The 22,414-nt window shown below is 40.0% G+C and overlaps 4 protein-coding genes across 4 annotated transcripts; 1 reads left to right on the top strand and 3 right to left on the bottom strand.

The window, feature by feature from the left end:
* Positions 1–280: 280 nt before the first annotated feature.
* LOC107192328 (eukaryotic peptide chain release factor GTP-binding subunit ERF3A) lies at positions 281–3,923 on the bottom strand. Its single transcript, XM_015581546.1, has 7 exons — positions 3,480–3,923; positions 2,533–2,720; positions 2,227–2,347; positions 1,668–2,130; positions 1,256–1,562; positions 735–1,167; positions 281–554 (listed from the first exon to the last, which is right to left on the bottom strand). The coding sequence occupies exons 1-7, from the start codon at positions 3,718–3,720 to the stop codon at positions 511–513; spliced, it is 1,797 nt and encodes a 598-aa protein (XP_015437032.1). The 5' UTR covers positions 3,721–3,923; the 3' UTR covers positions 281–510.
* A 1,109-nt stretch (positions 3,924–5,032) lies between these two features.
* On the bottom strand, positions 5,033–9,211 carry LOC107192312 (exosome complex exonuclease RRP44). The gene is made up of 14 exons (XM_015581527.1): positions 9,034–9,211; positions 8,745–8,918; positions 8,508–8,665; positions 8,216–8,403; positions 7,915–8,141; positions 7,560–7,838; positions 7,187–7,471; positions 6,871–7,108; positions 6,530–6,788; positions 6,186–6,429; positions 5,891–6,111; positions 5,658–5,826; positions 5,303–5,581; positions 5,033–5,206 (listed from the first exon to the last, which is right to left on the bottom strand). The coding sequence occupies exons 1-14, from the start codon at positions 9,085–9,087 to the stop codon at positions 5,033–5,035; spliced, it is 2,949 nt and encodes a 982-aa protein (XP_015437013.1). The 5' UTR covers positions 9,088–9,211.
* A 944-nt stretch (positions 9,212–10,155) lies between these two features.
* LOC107192311 lies at positions 10,156–18,019 on the top strand. The gene is made up of 8 exons (XM_015581526.1): positions 10,156–10,311; positions 10,449–10,645; positions 10,756–10,947; positions 11,022–11,276; positions 11,353–11,400; positions 11,467–17,558; positions 17,698–17,817; positions 17,880–18,019. Exons 1-8 carry the CDS (start codon positions 10,292–10,294, stop codon positions 17,964–17,966), a joined length of 7,011 nt encoding a protein of 2,336 aa, XP_015437012.1. The 5' UTR covers positions 10,156–10,291; the 3' UTR covers positions 17,967–18,019.
* A 10-nt stretch (positions 18,020–18,029) lies between these two features.
* On the bottom strand, positions 18,030–20,802 carry LOC107192345 (nuclear pore complex protein DDB_G0274915-like). Its single transcript, XM_015581570.1, has 6 exons — positions 20,484–20,802; positions 20,366–20,411; positions 20,084–20,255; positions 19,908–19,994; positions 19,793–19,820; positions 18,030–19,725 (listed from the first exon to the last, which is right to left on the bottom strand). The coding sequence occupies exons 1-6, from the start codon at positions 20,560–20,562 to the stop codon at positions 18,338–18,340; spliced, it is 1,800 nt and encodes a 599-aa protein (XP_015437056.1). The 5' UTR covers positions 20,563–20,802; the 3' UTR covers positions 18,030–18,337.
* Between the last annotated feature and the right edge of the window lie 1,612 nt (positions 20,803–22,414).

Here is a 22,414-nt window from a genome sequence, read left to right as displayed (position 1 = left end):
TCAATTTTTTACCACCAAAATTTTAATAATAATTATTCAATAATCATTACAATAATATTAATAATAATATTTTTTTCCCTTAGTTTTTATTCGCGGTAATCCGTATCCCCTCCCTTACGATCGTTAATGTCTCGCGCCTCAGAAGAATAAAAATATCGTGTTTTACAATATTAAAGGAGACATCGTACATCATTTGATCATCATCATTCGATATTTTTATAATCAACTCCGATGCGAGCGTTTATCGTTCGGCTTATCTAATTAGAAGAAACTTGTGCTTTTTCCATTTGACGTAGAACTTATTTCCTTTTTGTATTTTTTTTGCCTGCTTCATTTGCGTATAGATCGGTGTACGTTACAATTAACGGTAGTTTGCGAATAGTTCGTCACGCTGGTTACGTTTTTCTCGTGCGTACTGTGTTCAGCTTTGCGTACTTCTTCTGCGTATGTTCATTCGTCGTTTCCGAAACTGATTAATAATCCCAATCTGTGGTCACAGTTGAGCAACATTTATTCCACCACTTTCAGCACCTTACCAATCGCGATAGTCTTATCTGGAAATTACAGGAGAGAACCGGTTACCACCATTATCGAACGCTATATTTAGATTCCACAAGTATTTGCTGATATCAGTTTCTTGTAGTAACGCACGAAAGCACTACAACTTTCAGTGCCTTCCACGAACACCCGATACACACCATTTTATGTATATAAAGACAAAATTCTATACTCACTTTCATCCCTGAGGGTGAAACGTCCCATCTGTGGAAACAATTTAAATCTTTCAAGGCATATAACACCTGCGCATTCGATTCTCATTATTGCCACTTGGTCCTGTTTGACGAACCTTGGCCTGGTTTTGCTTTTCTCGCCCGTCTTTTTATCAACAAGACAAATCAATGCCTTCACTCTGACTTCTTCCGCGGCACAATGGATGTGCATCACTGCACTGTAGCCGGCACAGATGATACTCTTATGCTCCAAGATGACTACTTGAGCATCAAACACTCTTCCCGTCTTTATTGGATTGTTGCTGTCACATAATACGAATCCAGGACTCACGTCTTCTTCTTCAATGCCTTTTAATTTAATCTTTACATTCTCGCCTGGACCAACCGATGTTACTTCCTCGTCGTCCGACCACAACTGATCTACCGTCACTGCAGTCTAATGGAACACAAACAGCGATATAAAGATAAGTAAATAATCGTATGATTCCTACACAGTATATCCCACTCATTCATTGATATTTTACCCTATTAGGCATAACAAGTAGCGACTGTCCTTTCTTTGCCTCTCCAGCTTCTACCTTGCCCATTACCACTGTTCCCATATCCTTATATTTATCGACAATTGGCATGATGAAGGGTCCGTTGTTCTTACGATTAAGTGAAGGTAACGAATCGATGAAGGATATGAACGGTGGACCACTGTACCACGTACAAAGGTGTTCTGGTATCGGGTCTTTCAAGCCAATACCCAACTGCCCCGAGACTGGCATGAACGTAAGATCCTTTGCAGGGTTGAATCCCAATTTTCGAAGATATGGCAGTATTTTGTCTCTATAAGTGTGAAATATGAATCGCGTATTTTTATTTTTATATAGACGTCTTAAGTTATTAACGCTTAGCATAGGTTCTTAGACGATAGTTTCGTATGTTACGCACCTGCATTCATTGTACCTTCCTTCATCCCATTCTACAGTCGGATCATCCATCTTATTTACTAACACAACCAAATGTTTCACGCCAGCGGTTTTAGCCAGCATAGCATGCTCTCTCGTCTGACCACCTCTATCGAAGCCAGTTTCGAACTCGCCCTTCCGTGCAGAGATAACTAAAACCGCAAGATCGGCTTGCGCCGCTCCACCGATCATATTCGGTACAAAACTTTTATGGCCAGGTGCGTCCAAGATAGTGAAATGCTTTCGTTCCGTTTCAAAATACGCTCTACCGACTTCCACCGTCTTCCCCTTCTCCCGTTCTTCTTGATTTGTGTCTAGGGCCCAACTCAAATACCACGTCTCCCTACTTCTCTCCTTTGCTTCCCTCTCGTACTTCTCTAGAGTTCTCTTATCCACCATCCCCGTCAGCGCCATAATTTGACCACCGATCGTTGATTTTCCTGCATCTGTAACGTGTACACCGGTTATATCATTATTTCTCTTGTCCTTAATTCGCCCCCGAGGTCACACCCACATACGTAATGTGTTTAATCATCGCTTACCAACGTGTCCTATAAAAACAACATTAACATGCTCCTTTTTACTCTTAGTGTCCTCCGTTACTTTAACAGGCTTCTTTTTAGGTACTTTAACAACCATTTCCTCGTCTTCCTCATTGTCAACCTATAAACAATTCAGATATACAAATGTAATCTCAAGCAACAAACGGAACATTCAAACACCTACTCAAACTTCTCAAACTTTCTTAAGGTACAGTTTAATAGAAATATTAGAAATTTAAAAGTTAAACAAACTCTGAGGGAGCTCCTTCTATGTATGTCAGGCTATTTATAAAAGCTTGAGCATACTTCTTCATTTTCAGGAGTTAACAGAGGATCTCCGTCCACTGCTGCTTCTTCCCAGGAATCAGCTGGTTGATGTTCAGGACTTGTATTTATTTGATCACCGACATTGGGAGGTGGAGCCCCTCCTCCAGCAGGCGGTTCCTCCACACGGCTGCCAACTGGATCTGGTAGAACCACTGGAGTGGCATTGCCTGTAATAATAATATTCCATTGTGTATGAAACAACCTTTCAGTTCCACTCACAGTACTCTGCTCATTTGTTCTGTTTTACATTTACACAGATGTACAAAAGATGTCTAGCTCAAACTTGTTATTGCTAATTCACCATATTTAATATTCAATACATTTATGACCTTTGAAATATTTGTAGGGATTCATGCTCTGCTGATCCCTTACATAATCTACTGTTACTTAATCAATTAAAAAAATTATAAAAATATGTCATTTGAAAACTTCTTTCAATTGTCTAATCTCTTCTTAGATAATCAACTTTCTACTTTCATGAATGTTTATAAGTAATTCTTACAGATTACAAAATTCAGGTTTTACCAAGTTTACACATATAATTAATAACACAATTAATGATCAAAATATCCCAAAAAATTGATGTACAATAGATGAAAATACTCCAAAAATTGTACCATCAATGAGACTCTTTCTAAAATTAAGCTTGCAGTTAGCTATTATCTTTGTGATTTTATTGCATCAACAAATGCTTAGCATTCCATATGAGCACCTGTATTGCACAACATTGCATTAATAGCAAACTTAATAATACATAATTTTGGCACCTAGATCTCTGTGCGAGCAAACCAACAGGGGTTAACTGAAACAATTGTAACAGAGCACTTGCTGAAACAGAGAACTCAAACTGTATATTGAATAGAAGCTAGATGCAAAATCATACGGATTTACAAGAGAATCAATCGTGATTCTGTATTGAAACTAACCATGATGTATTTCAGGGGGCATGGAGGTGGTTACACTGTTCGTCATGACAGCGACATTGCAGGAACTGTCGGCCGCGTTACTGTCCTGCGGTGACGAATGGATGCAAAATGAAGGCACAAATTCCGCGGCGTTCACGTTCAGGGTCGAGAATTTGCTCTCGATGGACTTGTCCTGCGATGGGCCGATGTCCCCATTGTCCGCCTGCTGTTCCCATGAATCTGGTGCTACACTGTTCGCCATATTTAACAGAGTTCGGTAGTCGAGCCGGCCTCGTGAGTAAATCGTACACGATGATCACGCTACGCTACGTGCAGGATCTCGATTTTAACCGCGATTACGATTGGGACGGGGCTTAAAAAAATAATTATTTACGATATCCGCGCACACCGTAACACGCGTATCGGTACCCCGCGTGCGACCCCCGTGGTCTGTTTCGTTGCTCCAATTCGCCGGAACTACAAACATCAAAACACCAACTTTCAACTCCAAAACGTTCCCCTGGTGTCCGGGTCCCGTGGATGTCGATCGTTTCCGTAGAAATCGAACGGAAACTCTGCGGCGCGATTTACCGCCGCACAACAAACGTGGTATCAATTCTTTTTTTTCCTCGAACCACGATTTTACCGAAAATATCTCTAGCTGCGGACAGTTATGTTGGCAACACGGACTCCATTCTTGGTGTAACACCAAAATCCATCGTGATAACGTGGAAGTTTCCACGAAAAACATGCACGCAAGAGACACCAGAGACACTACGTTTTTCAAACGTTTTGCCTCTCTGGAAAGACAATGGCCTTTATTGAATGAATTTTTATTATCATTCGAAACGATACAGCTTTTTTGTACTGATTTAGTTGCTGCGTAACAAACTACGCATGCATTGCACAGATATACATTGTGTACCGTAAATCCGAGTGTAATCGAGAAACAGAAGATTCTACGCGTAGAAAAAATTGAATATGTAGCCACAATTTTTTTCTTGGGAAGCTTCAAGTCTGAATTTATATAAAATTATTATGGAAAATTAATAATATCATATTACTGTTAATATTTGTTAAGATCAGATGTACAGACAGCAGTGCTGCATAAAGAATTCTCGAACTCGATGTCTGCACACCATGTATGAAACATTGTTTATCAAACTTATACTTATGATTAAAATTTATAAATGCATATGTTCATGTATGTATGAATATTTGCAGCTAATGCATATTTCGTAAAAAATATTGGTATTCCATTTCTTAATCTACATTTAAACAATTTTATACTCGAGGAAAACAACTGACAGTGCATAACCTCGTGTCGTTTAAGCTTTCATATAATTGGTTTAAAACATATCAAAACACTTACGTTCCCTTGAAGATAGATTTTGTACATTTCTTTTATTTCTACCTCTTTTTCATTTCATATGACATTGTTGCAATACAAATGTAAGAAGATAGTGTTCGAGGTTATAAAATAATTTATTCCTGTTTTACATATATTTGAAACGCACAATGTATAAAATACACTCGAAAATAGATCTCTAAAAAGGAAGAAATATACAACGGTACTAGTTCTTCTTCTTCTTTCTTTTCTTTTTCTTCGTCTTGCCTTCATCGGTTTCTGTACTATTTTCTGCAACTTTTTCTTGGTCTGCTTTTCGTTTGGTCACCTCTTTTGTACTTTCTTGTTGAACAATACATGACATTTCTCCACTGACTGGAGAAACGCTAAATCCTGGGATCTATAACAATATAATTATGTTTGTATTTACTATTATGCTCAATACCTGGTCTTATTAGGTAATTTACAAAGATGTAATCCATTATGGTATCCTTACATGTGGCTTAACAAGTTTAAATATTAATTTTTCATGCTGTACATTAGATCTGTCCAAACAGATTTGCACTACAACAGGATCAAATGTACGAAACACGATATTCCCGCAAGTCTGAGAATGATCTTCGCTACTGTATGTGAATGACACAGATGCCTCTTTGTTGTCCTTTAAATACAAAGTTCCCTCTAACCCGTATTTTGGGATCAACACTTGTAACGCGTTCTTTCGTACAAAAAGTATGTATCCCTCTTCATCTTGAACCTTCTCCCGGAAGAACAGCTGAAGAGAGAAGAGCATGTGCCATTAATACAAGCACATTTAAATGATAAAAATAAAAAGGGAAACAAATACAAACATGCGTGTTAAGCGCAACAGATGCACGCTCGGCATACTGAGCCATTCGGTTTCGATAATTCAAGTTGTGACACAAAGAATGATTCTTCTTCTTATCTAATAAATCGGGATAAGTTGCATCAACTCCTATACAAACCGCCAATAAACGATGAACCATTACGTCTGCGTACCTGCAAATTAAATGAAAGTATAATAATTAAATTCGTTGTGGATCATTATACTATGAATTTTTACCTTCGAATGGGTGAAGTGAAATGAGTATAAATAGGACACGCTAAACCATAGTGAAAGTATTCGCTTTGTTGATGCATTCCACTGACAAAGTACACAGCCTGCATCATACATCGAGTAGCCAATATTCTTAACATGGTATTGAAGTAAGGATTTCCCTCTTGGTGACATTTGTTTAAGGATTCCGCTAATTCCTTTCCGGTATTAACGATTATATCGAAACCCTATTGGAACAAGATTCATTAAAAGTATCATCCATGAATTACATTCCATTATCTCTCTAGCAAATGTTTTGTACTTGATTTTTTCCAGCTTTTATTAAGGGTTCGAAATTAGCAGGAGGTGGCTCAGGATGTCTTCTTAACACAGCACACTCTGGGAATTCAGTCACAATCTTCTTGGCAACCGATATATTCGCTAGCAACATGAACTCTTCAACCATAGAATTAGTTTCTTTTAATTTCTTCGCCACCACGTCAATCGGATCGTGAGTTTCGTCGTCAACGCGAAAACGGATTTCTGGTGAGGCTAGTACTAATGCACTGAAATAATAAAAATATTCATTATGTATCTGTAAAGATTTTAATTTGTGGCTGACGAAGTCGCTGTTAACGAAAAGTATATATATATATATATATATACCCATTTTCCAAACGTTTCTTCTTTAACTTTTTAGCCAAATTATTAAGATTCCTCATCGATATCGCGAGCACATCCTGCTGATTAGAGTCATCTATTCTCAATTGAGCTTCGTCGTAAGTCATACTCGCTCGTGAACAAATTACCGACTTGCAGAATCTTGTGTTAACTACACTAGCATCTCGGTCCATTTCCCATATACAAGAGAATGCTAATCTATCTTCATTTCCTCTCAAAGAACAAAGATTCGAACTAAGCAATTCTGTAATCGTTAATATTTCACCGTTAGTTGCTTGAACACACATACTACGGGGTTACACTATTGCTAAATCAGTCATTTTCACCTGGAATCATATCGATCCTTGTGTTAACCAAATATACAGTTGTAGCTCTTAAAGCCGCCTCCTTATCTAAAGCTGTGCCAGGTCTAATAAAGTGTGTTACATCTGCAATGTGTACACCCACTTCAAGATTGCCATTAGACAACTCTCTACAATGAAGTGCATCATCAATATCTGTACATCCTGGCGGGTCAACCGAACACACATCTAAATATCTAAGATCTTCTCTGTGTACTAAGTCCTGTGACATCAAACCGTGTATTCAAATTACGTGAATCATGCGGCAATCGTATGTATCTAGTTTTATTATTGTACATACAACTTCTGTGATGCACCATGGCATTTTTGGAAGCGAACTGAGAACAGCGTCAGAAAACCGACTATGTGGAACATCATGCTCTAAAAGTATTACTTCATTTTCGGTCGCCTTGTCTCCTATTTCACCTAATGCGCGGACGAAATGGCCTAAAGGATACCTCGAATTGCGTGGCCACGAGTCAATGGCGACTATGATTCTTTGTTTAGACAGAACGTTGTATTGCCTAGTCTCAATTCTTATTTTAGGGATCTTTCGTTCGGCTGGGACGAACAAATGTCTTACATTCTGGTTAAAAAAGAGGATAAGGTTATGAAATGCAAATATATGTATAGTGGATTCTTAGCCTAATTATGATAATTTCAAAATTCTTTACCCCTTCAATATTACTAGGTTGAAGTATCCCACAGTACTGTCTCCAGTTTCTTCTAATAATACCAACAATCTTCCCAGTGGGCGTCTTTTGCATTTTGTTCGAAGCAACAAATTTGTCTAATACCTTTTCTGTTTCTAAAACATCATCTACGTCTGCTTCCACCTCATCTTGGAGAACAATATCACTTGGGGATGACCACTGATCCTCTGCTAGCAGTTCTATTGCAACTGTGTCACCATCAACTGCTCTGTTAAGGTTGCTGCGACCTTGAATAAGAATCTAGAAACAAATATATATAATAATTACATACATATTTAGACAAGCCAAGAAATATAGAATACAATAAAACACGCACGGATTTTTCCATTCCTTCCGCGTTGACGTATCCCTCTAGAAAATTCTCTCTTGATGCTGCAAAGGTTCCCTGTAGGAATTTTCCATTTTTTATACCATCGTGCAACTGGACAGGTGTACAATGACATGGAAAAAATTCCTGACCACCAGTTTCCGCTCCATAAGTGCGTTTACATAATTTATCAGCCAAAAAGCTTGAATTTTCCAGTGACATCACATAATCTTCCACTGGAAATAACGTAAATATAAGTTGAAGTAACGTTTACTTTCTGCAATTATGAAAATGAAGAAAAGAAAATCACTCGATAAGGCTGGAATTCCTTCGTTTTTTGCTAGTTCTCTGTTTCGTGAATCCTCTGTTAATAGCACAGTCCTAATATTAGAATCACTGGTACTTAAATGATTGTTGTACCACTTTGTTGCAACCCGAATTGCTCTGTCATTTCTGTCATTCATGCTTTCACCAGGTTTACGTTCAATATAGGTCTGCCTATGTGATAAACATACAAGATATAATAAATTTATTTTAATCTTAGATAAACAGTTAATCACAAATCAGTTTCATATATTAAATGCATATTATTTCTTACATACTTATGATGTTCATTAACAAATATATAAAATCTTCTACGTGAGTTGCTGATAATATCTTTCAACTTTTTATATACAGTGGAGCTTCTATGTTTCACTTCCTCTAACACTGTTTGCAAAATTATAACATTGTGGATAACATCTTCTTCCAAAATGTCTATCTATAATTATAAAATTTTATGTTACTACATTCTAATGCAATGAAAAATGTTATGAAAATTTAATGCATATTATACTCACTTGGTCCAGAATAATGTTAGTATCCAACAGAAGGTAATAAGGATGCAAGAGCTTAGAACATTTCACACTGGAATCCTCATCATCGAGAATAATATTTTTGTTTCTGTACAAGCATTTGTCACAAGCTTTAGAGCCACAGTGAATATCATCTCTGAGATAGTGCTCCCGAACAGTCTAAATAAAAAATAAATAAATAAGTTCCACGTACTCTTGTTTTTAATACTAACTGCATTAAGTTTATAGATTACTTGAACATGGAGGGAGAAAGTTGTCAAATGACTCTGTTTACCTTAAAGACGTTGCCACCTTTGGTTTTCCGGAAGAAAACCTTTGTTGTTAACATTTTCCTTCCTTTTATTATATAAACCCTTATTTCAATAACAACGCACGTGTCTTGTAAGAAATAAGAAATGATATATTATCTCTTAAATTCGAACATGTATACACATAAACTAACAGCTACTACACGTGGATCGAACCTACATGATGTATTAATGTATATAGATCAGCGGCAGAGTTACCGGGATGACTTTTTTATATCATCGATGTACATATAATGCAGTGATGGGCAGCTCAAATTAAATGTGCAATTTCGCAGTTTTCCCGCGCTTTTTTGAACTTCAAATTTGTTTCTAAAGCAATTTTAACTAAGTCTACCAATTACAATTTATTTATTTACGGAAAGTAAGGGATTGCTGTAGTGATAGGCTTAATAAACAACGCATATGTACCACTTAACTGTTTTTTATTGAAAAACTCCGAAGAAGATACACAATTTACAATAGTAAAGCGGTCGAACGGGAGCGAGCGAGCCGCGGTATCGATAAAGTACGATAAAGGATTACGTTTCAAAACTCTTGCGCATACTCCGGGGGTTCTATGACCCCACGCTCTCACCACACGGAGTCACTGCCGCCACCTGTGGGGGTTCTGTGACCCCACGCTTTCACCACGCGGGGTTTCTGGCGCCACCTATGGGGGTTCTGTGACCCCACGATTTCAACACACGGGGGCTCTGGCGCCACCTGCGGGGGTTCTGCGACCCCACGTCTCACCGCAAGGGGTCACTGGCGCCTACACCGGGGGCTCTATGACCCCACGTTCTCACCACACGGGGTCCCTGACGCCTCCACCGGGGGCTCTATGACCCCGCGATCTCACCACACGGGGTCTGTAACTTACTACAGAAACTTACTACTGCCTATGTCTTTTAAACTTGGGCTTTAACTATGTTGTGGTTAATATTGCAAGTGGTTTTGGTTTATTACGATGTATCCATAAAGAAGGTCACGCGTTCTTTATGATATCGGGGATCGATAATAACATTGTAAAAAATCGTGGAACAAAATCAATAGATGGCGGGCAGGTTTAAACGACTGTCACGGCTTCGTCGACAGAGTTTTTATTTCAACGATCGAGCTGTGAAGGGATCGAAATGTCAGAGTTACGACGTCGGTTTTCGAGTTTGTGTAATGTCGGTCATAAGTGACGTCTTTGCGCTTCTCGCGGCGCATTCTTCACGCGGAACGATGCCAAGGGGATAAATTATGCCTCGAAAAGAGAACACGTAAGTGTCTAAGCAGATCGTTGGCTAACCTCGCCTGTCGTTACGAACATTTTTGTTTCGAGCGATCGAGATGAAAATATATTTGATCGTCCCTTTAAATCATAACGAACCGTACATTAACATGGATATCTTCTCAGCAAAGCGAAAACATGGGAGCGAGACAGAAGAAAACGTATGAACGCTTACTTCAAAACCCTGGCAGACCTTTTGCCGCCGTATCAGGAGGGTCGCAAACGCAACAAGGTCGACATCCTGATCCACGCATCGAAGTATATCAAAGACCTCCATAGTCGTAGCGACGAGTTGTTTTCCGCTCATGCTTCTGAAGCACACAGTAAGGAAGTCTGTTGTTGAGATTCCGAGTGACCGTTATAGAGATCTCCATCACACATTCTACTGCGCACAGATTGATGTTCTTTAATCCCATTTTTTATTTCCGCACAGAGGAAGAATTGGCTCGTCTCAAAAAACTTGTAACTCAGCTCTTCTCTCGTACACAGTTGTTATCAACACTGTTACGAGAGGCTGGAATCTCTGTGCCTGCAGAACCAGCTCTTGAAAAGATATCTCCATTAAAATGGTCAAATAAAATTAACCTAGAGGATGCAGAGAAGTACTTCGACAAGATAGAAGAAAGTAAGCCTAGAAATTATCTATCAAAGAAAGATCATTACAGGGCTCTTAACTATTCAAAAACTGCTTGGTTTCAGTAAAAAGTTCTGAGAACAGACGGGAAAAATCTACAGAACTTAAAGTGCCTTCTAAGAGAAAATGTGTGAATTCTTCTCAGTCATCTACTAAAAAATTGGTGGAAAATAATGATATTTCTAAAGATGCAAATAGTTTGATTGAGAATCAGGAGAATCAAGTAAATTGTGCAAACAGTAAGGATGACATTTCAAATGCCACAGGAAATATCTCAGAAGCTGGATCAAAAGAATCTGAATGTTGTCAAACAAATACAAGTAAGTATACTTATCTTAATTGTAGTCTTGCTTTAAGTGCACTACAAAAATTTAATTTACCATTTTTTTAAATTAGGTTCTGAGGTACCAGAGAATGGTCCGTTAAATGGTAAAACAAATAATGGTAATTATAAATAAACCTTAAACAAAGTTGTAGCTTCGGATATTGCAATTAATAATTGACTTTCAGGATTGCAGAAAGTTGAATCCCAAAAAAAAGTGAAAAGAAAAGTAAAGAAAAAGGATGGGAAAAAACCTGTAACACCGTGCATAAATAATTCTGTAACTAATCTCACTCCAAACACTCTCATCTTGTCTGGGGGCAAATTAATGCCTTTGGTAACTCCTGTGGCATCAAATATCATTGTAAATGCTCAACAGCAGCCAGCAAATCCCATAATCCTTAGCAACACGCAACAAAATCAGATGTTCGTTATGCAGCCTCTGACCAATCGCGTACAGAACTCCGTTGTCTCTATCTGCAATCAGGCTTTAATTAACACAGTACAGAAGGTGACCTTGAATACAGTTCCCAGCATCCGCACGAACGTGGTGGTAGACTCGCAGAATTGGGCATCGAACGTGAAGAATATTATCAATGCGACAAAAATCGGCGGTCACAAAGGCATCCTGCCCAAAGGTAAAGAAGTGACGAAAACAACAATGACGTACAAAGTTCCTATTCCAGCCGTTCACAAAGAGAAAGCTGAAAAATTAAAGGAAAACAAAAAAGAGGAAGTTAAATCGAAAATAAATAAAAATCACGTAAAAAATGCAAAAAATCAGCAGTCGTTAGAAATAGTGGAGGAGAAGATGGAAAGCGAGAAGAGCGGGAAAACTACAGAAGATTCCAATTCACCTCAGAAAGGATCCCTCAAGCGACCAAGTACGGAAGTTGGATTGATCGATGAACCAGCTGACAAAAAACAAAAGACAAATGAAACTACTGAAAATATTGCTATGGTGCAGTCCGTGCCTGTGACAAAAGCAGATTTTGCTGTGACTTGTAAATCTATCGAAAGTCTGAGGCATGTGATAGAGAAGATAGGTGAAGACACGAATGAAGGTCAAGATAAGAGTCATGTTCCGCCTCAATCAAATGACAAAGAATCCTCCACTGAGACCAACGTGGATTGCCCGATTTCAGTGTACACACCTAATAAAGACAACTCTGACTCTTCGAAGTCAATTGACAGTGTACAGTGTGAAACCAAAAAACTGCAAGATTCATCAGTATCAGGCACAGTATCGCCGGTTGCTTTTGCAGAGGAGCATCTGAAATCTGGTAATGAAGTTGCTTCAGCTTCTCCGCATGCTGAATTCAATATTCCAGTGGACAATGCATTAGAGAAATCAGAAAACAGTGTGGATAGCTCCAACTCCAAGTCGCCTCTGACGGAAGTCGAAGAGGCCGTTCAAGAATCTGTAAACTCTAAAAAGGTGAAAGAAATGTGCAACCTGGGTACAGAGTTCGACAATCTTTTACAGGTGACACGTAAAGATTCAGACACCATCGAGGGAACAACGAACCTGGAGAGTAATAATAAGATTATTCTAAATCTCGATACGAACACCACGACAACGTTGAAATCAGAAACAAATGCAACAGTACAGACACCAGATGCAGCAACAGAATCATCGTCATTGCTTCCAGTTGACGTAGTCGAGGATGAGTCCAAATTATCAAAGGCATCCAAGGATGAAGCGCCAAAAGCGTCACTCTCCTACAACACCGAAAATTCTTTTGTGCCCATTGCTAACAGAGCTGACGGCCTTCACTCTGACCTGTCCAATGACATATTCGCTTCCCTTCAAGTTCCTTCCAGCTCGCACAATTCCGAATCCATATCGCCTACAGCAGCATTTCTAATGGCTTTCCCATTGGTATCCTCTTTGAATGGTAAAACTGAAGTTCTCGAAGAGGAGATGAAAGAGGATTTTAAGTATCATAGTCAAACTCCACCCATGTTGCTGCAAATTGGAACCATGGAGCCAAATAGTTTCAAGATAAAGACGTCATCGCCATCCCATTCAGTTGCAGAAAAACGTTTAAAGGTGAGTTGCGAGGAGAAGAAGAATATAAGTCCGCCTGCAAGCGAGACTGTAGCTGCAGAGATGATTACTTCTGTGGAGTGCAATACCACCACAAAAGCCTTGCCTAAGGTTGTGAACGATGAACCTCTTAGGGAGCCCTACAAAATCGTGCAAAGTGTGTTACCCTCCTTGGAAAAGTCTGCCCCCTCTAACTCATTCACTCACACAACATTGTATACTATTGCAAGCGTGTCGACTAACGAGACAATCAGAACCAACACTGAAACGGGTGGAAATTGTCAAAATCAATTGGCAAGGAGCCTGCAGAACACTATTACCTCCAGTGAAAATACTGTTGCTTCCCAAATCGGTGCTGTATCCACCTCGAATAAAACCGACCAGGCTAACTGTCCGGTTCAGGCTTCGACCTGTGACACCAACGTTCGTTATTCGACCTCCCAAGACTTTCTGTCAAGTTATTCAACTGTCGTTGATAACGGTCTCACTAGTCTGCAACAGGGTGGTTCAGCTGTTTGCAGCAACGGGACCATTTCAGAAGTGAATCCGGTTGGACTTGAACAAAGCGTAGTGTCTGATGTCTCTCAGGCATCCTTGGTTTCCCAGTTGGTAAACACGACAACAACTACAAATACTCCGTCGTTACCTTTACAGACCGTGCAGATCGATTATACATCCCAATTAAAGGACAAGGATTCTCATAATTCCCGTGGCACTTACGGAGTTCATAGAAAGGACACTTTGGTGGACTCGAGCATTGTTCCGAACACAAGGCTCAGCTACACCAGTCATGTTGACAGAGTTCTTCCTACATCGTCGCAGAATATGCAACAAGATTATTCTATACAATCCAAAGACGCATCTCTTCCAATTCTTACTTCCCAGGGTATGCAAACGGTTTACGCATCGCAACCTAAAGATACTCACGTTCTAACCGCACCGCAGAGTACCCATAACGAGTACTCTGTCGATCAGAATAAGAATCTATCACGAAAAGATCCCATTACTTACTCGACAGGAACTAGCAACGCTTCTGGTAGACATCAAAGCTATTCGTCTAAGGACACCATGGCCAGTTCGTCCGAGAATCATTTCCAACAAAATTATCCAAAGATGAAGGACACGGACGCGACGGTAAATAATATTGTAGATCAGGACGCAAAGTTGAATGATATTCTCAGGTCGAAGCCGCAAGAGGTTCAGGATCATAGGCGTGAAACGAATTACACCACCTCGAAGAAGATCGACGTTGATCCGTTCGCTCAAACGTTTTCGTACGGGGTCAAGGAATCACTGAATGCGCAGTCCGAGCAGAGCGTTTTGAATCAGAGCACCGAGAACATGTTTCAAGGAAAGCGCGAGGACACACAGAATTACAGTTCATTCTCTACCAAGGATATGAAGAAGATCAGCACCAGTTCCTCGAATAGTATGAGCAGCAAACCGCTGATTCAAAACACCCCTGTTTCACGTTACTCACAGCAGCCGACGTCGTTCGTTGCCACCTCGAACTACGAGCAAAGTACCGTCACCGACAATCATACAAAATCAACGACCACCGTCGCTCATAATACTTCGAACTTCAGTATTTTATCGTGGACCACATTATCGCCTGTCGGCGGTGGCGGTAGCAACAATCTGGTGCAGTTCGAACAAGGACAAAATCAGACCGACAATACAGAGGTGAAAACCATTTGCGAGAATTACAACTACGTTCCCCTGCACAAGGAGAATTCGAGCTTCTCCAATGTATTAACCAACGATGTTTATTCGGGCAATTCAACAGTAGCCGGTAATATTGAAAAGTCGCGAATGAAATCCGGAATGGACGCGCAGAAACAGGGGTCCTTCGTTGACCCGTCCAAAACGAGAAATATCCAGTCGAGTGTTCCACAGTCTACGGGTAAGCAGAGTCGTATGCAAAGCCAAACAACCTCGTCCGGTGCTAACGATTACAACAAGTTCAACAACGCTGAGAATAAAAACAAATCCAAGTACGGAATCGAGTCCGAGTACATTCAGAATGAGTATACCGGGCTGGAGCAGCAGTCGCAACAGCAACAACACGGGCCGAAGAATCATCAGTCTATAAACCAGAAACAGGAAAAAGCTGTATATCCGATGTCCACTTACGATTCTCAGGTGAGCTTCGAATTGCCTGAAGTTACCACGCAGATGAAATACACCGTCGATTATACTGGTGCGAATTTCAAATATCCGGACAAGTCGCAGCAACAGAATCAGAATAAGTATCAGCCGTTGATCCAGGGACAAGTCGCTTCTCTTCAGCACGACAGCGTTTCGTATAGCAACAACAACGGAAAGCACGGGCAACAACAGCCGAACACGACGAAGTCAAAGACGAACCAGCAACAGCAGGCGATCAGAGCGCCTGTGAACTGGATGATGACACCGGAGATCAAGCATAACGCGAACATCGCCGACATCATACTTCCGCCTATCGGAAAGGAGCTTGATTTCTGTCAGAACAATCTGTTCGCTCAAACCCCGTCGTACAATCAGGGAACGACCAATCAATTTTATAATAATTACGACGTGGCTGCTCACAGTTTCCCGAATTTACCGGTCCTGCAAACCGAACCAAAGAGAACCACAGACGTGTTTTATTCCGAGGAGCAACCGTTCCCGTGGTCCCCCACGAAGACCAGTGTTGTTCACGCTGAGCAAACACAATCGGTAAAGGGGATCGATCAACACATTGTCTCCTCCAGTCTTCCAACGCTGGTCGGTGATCTGGACCTGGGCACGAATCTACCGGAGAAACAGAATTTCTTGTTCGGTCAGGTATCATCCAGGGTGGTTCCGTCCGACCAAAACAAAGACCTCGCCAAAGATAAAGAAGGTAATGTTACCGGACGTGATTTCCATTCTGTACTGAATAGTCAGACTGTACAGCACTCGGGGGTCGGTCCGTCATTTCTCTCTGTGAGCCAATTGGTGGAACACGAGAAGGCAGAGAAATCGCACCAGCAACATCATCAGCAACACCAGCATCATCATCATCACCATCATACTCATCAACAACAACAGCAACAGCCACAGCACCACCACCACCACCACCATCAACAACAACAACAGCAACAGCAACAACAGGCCAGAAAAAATCAAAGGAAAAACAACACTAGTCCCAGAGGAAACAGTAAGCGGCAAATGGATATTCGGAAACAAACGTCGTCCAATGAGCAGTTGCATCCGAGGCACGATGAACAGAAACCAGCTGGCCACAGCTTCACAGAACAGGGGTACCAACAACATCAACAACAGCAACAACAGAAATATCAACAGAATAATGTTCACTGGAGAAACAGAAACTGCAAGAGTAATTACACGGCGGAGGCATTAATAGGAACTAACAATAGTGTCCATGACGCAACTCAGGACAAACATGCCTCTATAAAGTTCACCACTAATTATCCTCAGAACAAATTCCAAACCAGTCTGCCGACGGCGGATACAGTGATGCCCATCAATTATTTCTCGAACACCGACGATGGAAGTGGGTACGGTCAAATGGTCAATCAGAACTTTAACTCGTACACATACTCTTCGAATACAAACATCTATCCAACTTCGAACTTCATAACCAGCATATCGAACACACCTACCAGCTACATGATGCCATTACACGATAATGCTGATTATATGGAAGCAAACGCTTTTCTTCTATCGAATGTCGCGACTTCCTCGACGGCCACTTCGTCGTCCACGTCTACAGTAACGACCTCAACTTCCAATGTAAATACTAACACGAAGAATCACCAGCACTATGCAAAGCATCAGAACTGCGACAAAAGGACCTACTCTACGAACGCAACGAAGAAAGCGAAGAGAAAAGGTCCGGACGGTGGGACAATGCAGAACTTGGAGTTTCCACTTTCTGGCATTAATTCACCCCTGGAAGATTATCATCACTCTGCCACTTTCTTGCCACCGCCACCACCACCACACGCTAGCCCCCTTTACCAGAATCATCCACAAGCAAACGTTTACACAAAAGCTGTTAATAGTTTACCACCACCACCACCACCACCATCGGTAGCTGGTTCGCAAGGTGTACCGACCGTGGCAACAGCTGGGTTTTCGATGAATCCAAATATGCCAAGGGGAGGAATTGTGTCCAGTAATCCAATGGCCATGAGTCATCATCCCTCGGGCACCAGTCTCACCAATTTCAACTTGAGTACTATATTTCCTGAGATGAATGACAAAGTACGTGGATCTACTGATTCCAGTAACCCTCTGTACTTGTACAAATATTAACCTGTTGGATTAAACAAATAAAAAGTACAAAGGGTTGAGAGTAATGCTTGTTAGGTAATACAGGATAACCGTTTAACTTGTTTGCCAGATCACAGGATACAAACCATCAAACGGTATACCTACTGGTCTTACACAACCGCCGAATCAGACCACAGCTTACGCACAAAGAACCAATTATTCAACGAACCCTCTCTGCCATTTACCACAGGTTTGTTTCATGGAAAAGATACCCTTCAATGAACGGTCAAGAAATACAAATATCGTTTTCAGGTGTCGGAAGGAAGCCAATTTGGCAATGGCGTTCCTCCACCGCCACCTCCACCTCCTCCTGGAGTAATACATTACAAGAATGTATGATAAAGTAAGTACGAATGAGGAGTGAGTTATTGACAATTGTACATATGTAAATAACTGTGTAATTGATTAAATTAAAACAGATTGATTTATATATACATAGATATTCACTATTTATTTAATTGTGTCTCACATTATGAGTCAGTTGGAATTCACTATAGGAATCTAATTAATTTTACTATCTAATTTATTTCGTTACAATTTAAAACGATCATAAACGGAACATGTCATTGGGTTCTATCAAAACGAGACATACTAACACCAAATATATTATTTTTATCACTATAATCCTGCGAGATATATCTTAATCGCAGTTGTATAGGAAATCAATATCACAGCGCGTAAACATTCCATCGAAGCATTCACGCATTCTGTTATCTCATGTCTTTGGGAGGTGGTTTCAACGGAATTTTACCGAAGGCAAACTTCTCTGCCATATACATGCTCTTCTCGTCGTCAGTCAATTGATCTACTGCCGAGTAAACGCTGTCATCGACGACAGCGACGGTCATAGTGACGCTAAATGGAGATTTACCAAATGGTCCGCTGGTGGACACGGTGGTAGTATTAGCCAATTGACTTTGTGTAAAATTACCGAACGGTGAAGTGATCTGCTGTGTCCTTAGTGCGAATGGATTGGTAGTTGTAGTCGTGGCTGTAGTATTGGTGGTAGCAAAAGGTGAATTTTTCACCTCACCAAATGTAGAGGTCGTAGTGCTAGAGGTTCCAAAGCCGAGTCCAGTATTTGTGATACCAAATGGTATGGTGGATGATGTAACCGTAGTACCAACAGTTTCATTGGCAGAGGTGGTTATGCCAAACGTGGTCCTTGAGAAAGGACTAGCGGTTGAACTGTTAGCTTCAAACTGTGATGTTCCAGAAGCAAAAGGACTACTGGTTGTGGGAGTGGCTGTACCGAACGGAGCTGCATTAGACGTAGAGATAGCAGGTGTAGTCTGAATATTTCCAAATAAGTTTACAGCAGACGACGTAGACGCGGTAGCTCCGAAAGTATTTGTAGATTGAGCAGCCGAACTAAAAGTCGGGGCGTTAGTATTGCTTCCGCCGAAAATGTTAGAGGCACCAAATGCCGGTTGTTCACCATACATAGGTCCATTTGCATTTCCAAAATTTGCTGCGCTACCGAAAACGGGTGCTCCTCCAAATGCAGGCTTCGACTGAGAAAACATACCAGAACTGAATGCCCCAGATGGAGCTGTTGTTCCGAACACTGAGTTAGTAGTCTGTAAAGTCGCGGAACTACCAAATAGATTGGCCGTAGACGTTTTAGCTCCCCCAAACATGGAAGAACTAGATTGAGAAGTAGAAATGCTAAATAAGGATGGGGCGGAGGTCACTCCACTGAATCCTGGTGTCGCTGCTTGCGACGTTTGAGGCCTAGCGAATGCGTTGTTGACTAAACTAGATGCTCCAAACACGCTGGGCTGTACAAAAACAGACTGGGATGCTCCTGCCCCAAAAATAGAACTAGTATTCCCAAAAGCCTGTGCAGTTTGTCCTGTATTGAATGTAGTAGTAGTACTTGTAGTTCCACCAAAGACAGAGTTAGTGCTGGTTCCACTACCAAAGCCCAATCCACTACCAAAATTAGGAGTCCCACCAAATACAGGATTGGATGTAGTGGTCCTTCCAAATATTGATGTACTACTAATAGGAGTGAAACCTCCACTGAAGGGGCTGCTTTGACTTCCAAATGTTTTATTCCCGAATACATTAGAAGTTGGTGTACTTCCAGGAAGACCTGTTTGAAGAGTTACGAGTGAAAAATTTGAAGACTCTAATTATACTTCCACTTGTGGTTAACTTACTTTTCTGACCTGTTCCCTGGAGCTCTTTCTAAAAAGAAGCATTTTGCAGTAAGAATTTATTCAGTTCATTATTACTATTTAATGAAGCACATTGAAAGTTTGTAGGTTCACTTACAAGCATCTCAATTGTCTCACGAGTAGGATTCTTCAATGCATCTCTTTTTGCCTTTATATCTTGACACAGTTGTTGAAAACGTAGTTTCTGCAAAAGATTAAGAACCAAATGACTTACAAATATTTGTAGTATGTATAAAAAAAGATATATTAATAATTATGGATGCATATATATACTGCCTGTTCCACCATCCCATTCTTTTGTGCCTGATACATCTCCCATCTTACTTCTTCTGGAGATAAATCTTCCATACCAGGAATAGGTGGTTTCTGTTTGAGGGGTGCAAAGCACGATAAAAGCCATTGGCCTCCCCTCTCGGCACAGAGTACTTCCTTTGCAACTGCCACCCTTATTTCAGTGATAAAAAGATTAATGAAATACTTCTGAATTTAATGTAAAGTTTGGAGATTGATACATTAATGTTAGATTAAGATATATTATACTTTAGTAATACGTACGCCGTAAATTCATCCTGATTATAAGAGTCAACTTTCGGAGTACTTCCTATGAAATGAACGAGGTAATGTCAAAGAAAAATTTACCATCAACAAGTACACGATTCGAATTTGTTCTTACCAAATGTATTTATATGTTCGAATTGACAATACTGTCCAAAGCGGCAATTGCCTTGCCGATAATATTTGCAAACAACCATTGTATACGTGATCTGACAGGCTACTTTGTTGTAAACATGCCAACACTACGTCTTCCGTCACAAAACTGTCGCGTTATAACAACTTAAAAAAATTCACTTAAACCACATTAAAGTGCGTAACTTATATCAATGATACAGATCAATACAGACTTTCTACCAAATGCCTTTTTAAGAAACGTGTACCTATATATGTGTTGAATTTGAAGTACTTTTTCTCACAGATTATTAATACTAACTAAGGTAAATACACAAACAGAAAACCATCAAAGAATATTTATTTGTGAATCAAAATAGTTCTTCGAATTCTACGGAATGTTAATGAAGAGCTGTTAATATAATACAGTCTGGGTTTAAATAATGTTTGTTACAATTACAGGTTTTTTTAGGTCTCCAACGCTGCCATCTAGCTAGAAAAGTTGTTTACTAATTGGCAAGTAGCTTGAGCGTTTTGCCATGGATGGCGTCATTAGTATTTTCTGATGAGTTTCCCTTTTTCACTTAGAAATCCCATTTGTTTTTAAATATGCGAATTGATGCAAATTCTCTCCCAGACAGTTCTTTATTTGTATGTCTGTTGAGCTAGCCGACTAAATAGTGGGTCATTTTCCTTTATTTTCGAACGAGTTGTTTCGTAAATGCAGTTTGTTTTTTGTAGGCCACCCTGGGCCACCCAATCCCCTGTGCTTTTCACATTCAGGTAATTGACCTGGCTTTGCGTACAATGTCATAGCAGTACCGAGAGTTTGGGACCTTCGAGGGAAGTTTAACCGACAAAAATAATTCAACTCGGCCTAAGAAGGAAACCAGATAGTACAATTACCTACGCCCAATACCTGTAATGGTTGACCTTCCGGAATTCATCATCCCCACTCTCTACACGAAACCGCGCAGCAGTCGAAAAGAAGTTACATACGATGTAGTTCGAGTCTCTTGCGAGCCATCGCGGTGGGTGGGTGTGCATCTCACACCTTCTCTCTTTTGTTACTACATAGCTAGCTGTAAGTCGCAAGAATCTGTTCGTACCATCGCGGACGAGGTATATAAAAAAAGACTATGTTTGAAAATATGTATTTTGTACAAGTAATTGTAAGGAATGTAGCTATATATATTCTGTTCAGATTTTTAACCGCCAAACTTAAATATGTAGTTTTCAAAATAAAATATTAATAATAGTAAAAAAAATAAATAATTTATCTTTCATGGAGAGATTTCGATATATCGAAAATGAAAATTTCAGTGGGATTCCAATGATCATTTAGTTTGCATTGTAAGTCGAGAAACTTAAGAAATTGTAAGAAGAAATATTTTATTTAAACTGGTTAGTCACGCATTAAATATAACAACGGCAAGAAATTGTTGTTCAATTTACACAAATATACAACACAAGGATGCTTGACTGATTAAAAACATACGTGCAATACTTAGCTATCGAAATCGCGTTTTTTATATCTGGAAAATGTGTACTCATTCACGCTTCCATGCATACACTTACATATGTACCTAGAGCCATAATTATCTAATTATGCCGTGTTGTTTTTCTTTTATTCACATTTATAAGAAGCAATATGTACTACAGTAGTAAGTACACTGGTAATGTGTCAAAAACACGTCGAGTCGTAACGCATATTAGAATGTCAAAATAAAAACGAAGAACTGTCGGAATGTACCTTAATATAAGATAATATCCTTTTAGAGGTCGCATAATTTATCATAGTTCTCAAACTGCGTACATAGCTTTCACACTTGGGTATTCAATTAATTACGGAATACGTTACCCTTAAATTTTCATACCTGTGTTCTAACTAATTACATCATACATATATGGTATGAGAATTCGAAGTACGGTTTACCG

This window comes from Dufourea novaeangliae, unplaced genomic scaffold, assembly GCF_001272555.1.
Source record: "Dufourea novaeangliae isolate 0120121106 unplaced genomic scaffold, ASM127255v1 scaffold335, whole genome shotgun sequence".
NCBI classification, from domain to species: domain Eukaryota; kingdom Metazoa; phylum Arthropoda; class Insecta; order Hymenoptera; family Halictidae; genus Dufourea; species Dufourea novaeangliae.
The sequence above is the reverse complement of the archived record's forward strand: the minus strand, read 5'-3'. Positions and strand labels throughout refer to the sequence as shown.

What these genes read in the sequence shown, in the direction of transcription:
- LOC107192328 (XM_015581546.1), bottom strand. Translation starts at nt 3,720, where the DNA reads ATGGCGAACAGTGTAGCACCAGATTCATGGGAACAGCAGGCGGACAAT. An exon ending in TAACTCCTGAAAATGAAGAA is followed by an intron (nt 2,348 to 2,532) that starts GTATGCTCAAGC and finishes AATTGTTTATAG; the next exon opens with GTTGACAATGAGGAAGACGA. An exon ending in TACTTGTTATGCCTAATAGG is followed by an intron (nt 1,168 to 1,255) that starts GTAAAATATCAA and finishes GTGTTCCATTAG; the next exon opens with ACTGCAGTGACGGTAGATCA.
- LOC107192312 (XM_015581527.1), bottom strand. Translation starts at nt 9,087, where the DNA reads ATGTTAACAACAAAGGTTTTCTTCCGGAAAACCAAAGGTGGCAACGTC. An exon ending in TTTGTTAATGAACATCATAA is followed by an intron (nt 8,404 to 8,507) that starts GTATGTAAGAAA and finishes TTTATCACATAG; the next exon opens with GCAGACCTATATTGAACGTA. An exon ending in AACCTAGTAATATTGAAGGG is followed by an intron (nt 7,472 to 7,559) that starts GTAAAGAATTTT and finishes TTTTTTAACCAG; the next exon opens with AATGTAAGACATTTGTTCGT.
- LOC107192311 (XM_015581526.1), top strand. Translation starts at nt 10,292, where the DNA reads ATGCCTCGAAAAGAGAACAC. An exon ending in TCATGCTTCTGAAGCACACA is followed by an intron (nt 10,646 to 10,755) that starts GTAAGGAAGTCT and finishes ATTTCCGCACAG; the next exon opens with AGGAAGAATTGGCTCGTCTC. An exon ending in TTCCTGAGATGAATGACAAA is followed by an intron (nt 17,559 to 17,697) that starts GTACGTGGATCT and finishes CTTGTTTGCCAG; the next exon opens with ATCACAGGATACAAACCATC.
- LOC107192345 (XM_015581570.1), bottom strand. Translation starts at nt 20,562, where the DNA reads ATGGTTGTTTGCAAATATTATCGGCAAGGCAATTGCCGCTTTGGACAG. An exon ending in GTGAGACAATTGAGATGCTT is followed by an intron (nt 19,821 to 19,907) that starts GTAAGTGAACCT and finishes GCTTCTTTTTAG; the next exon opens with AAAGAGCTCCAGGGAACAGG. An exon ending in CCAGGGAACAGGTCAGAAAA is followed by an intron (nt 19,726 to 19,792) that starts GTAAGTTAACCA and finishes CTCTTCAAACAG; the next exon opens with GTCTTCCTGGAAGTACACCA.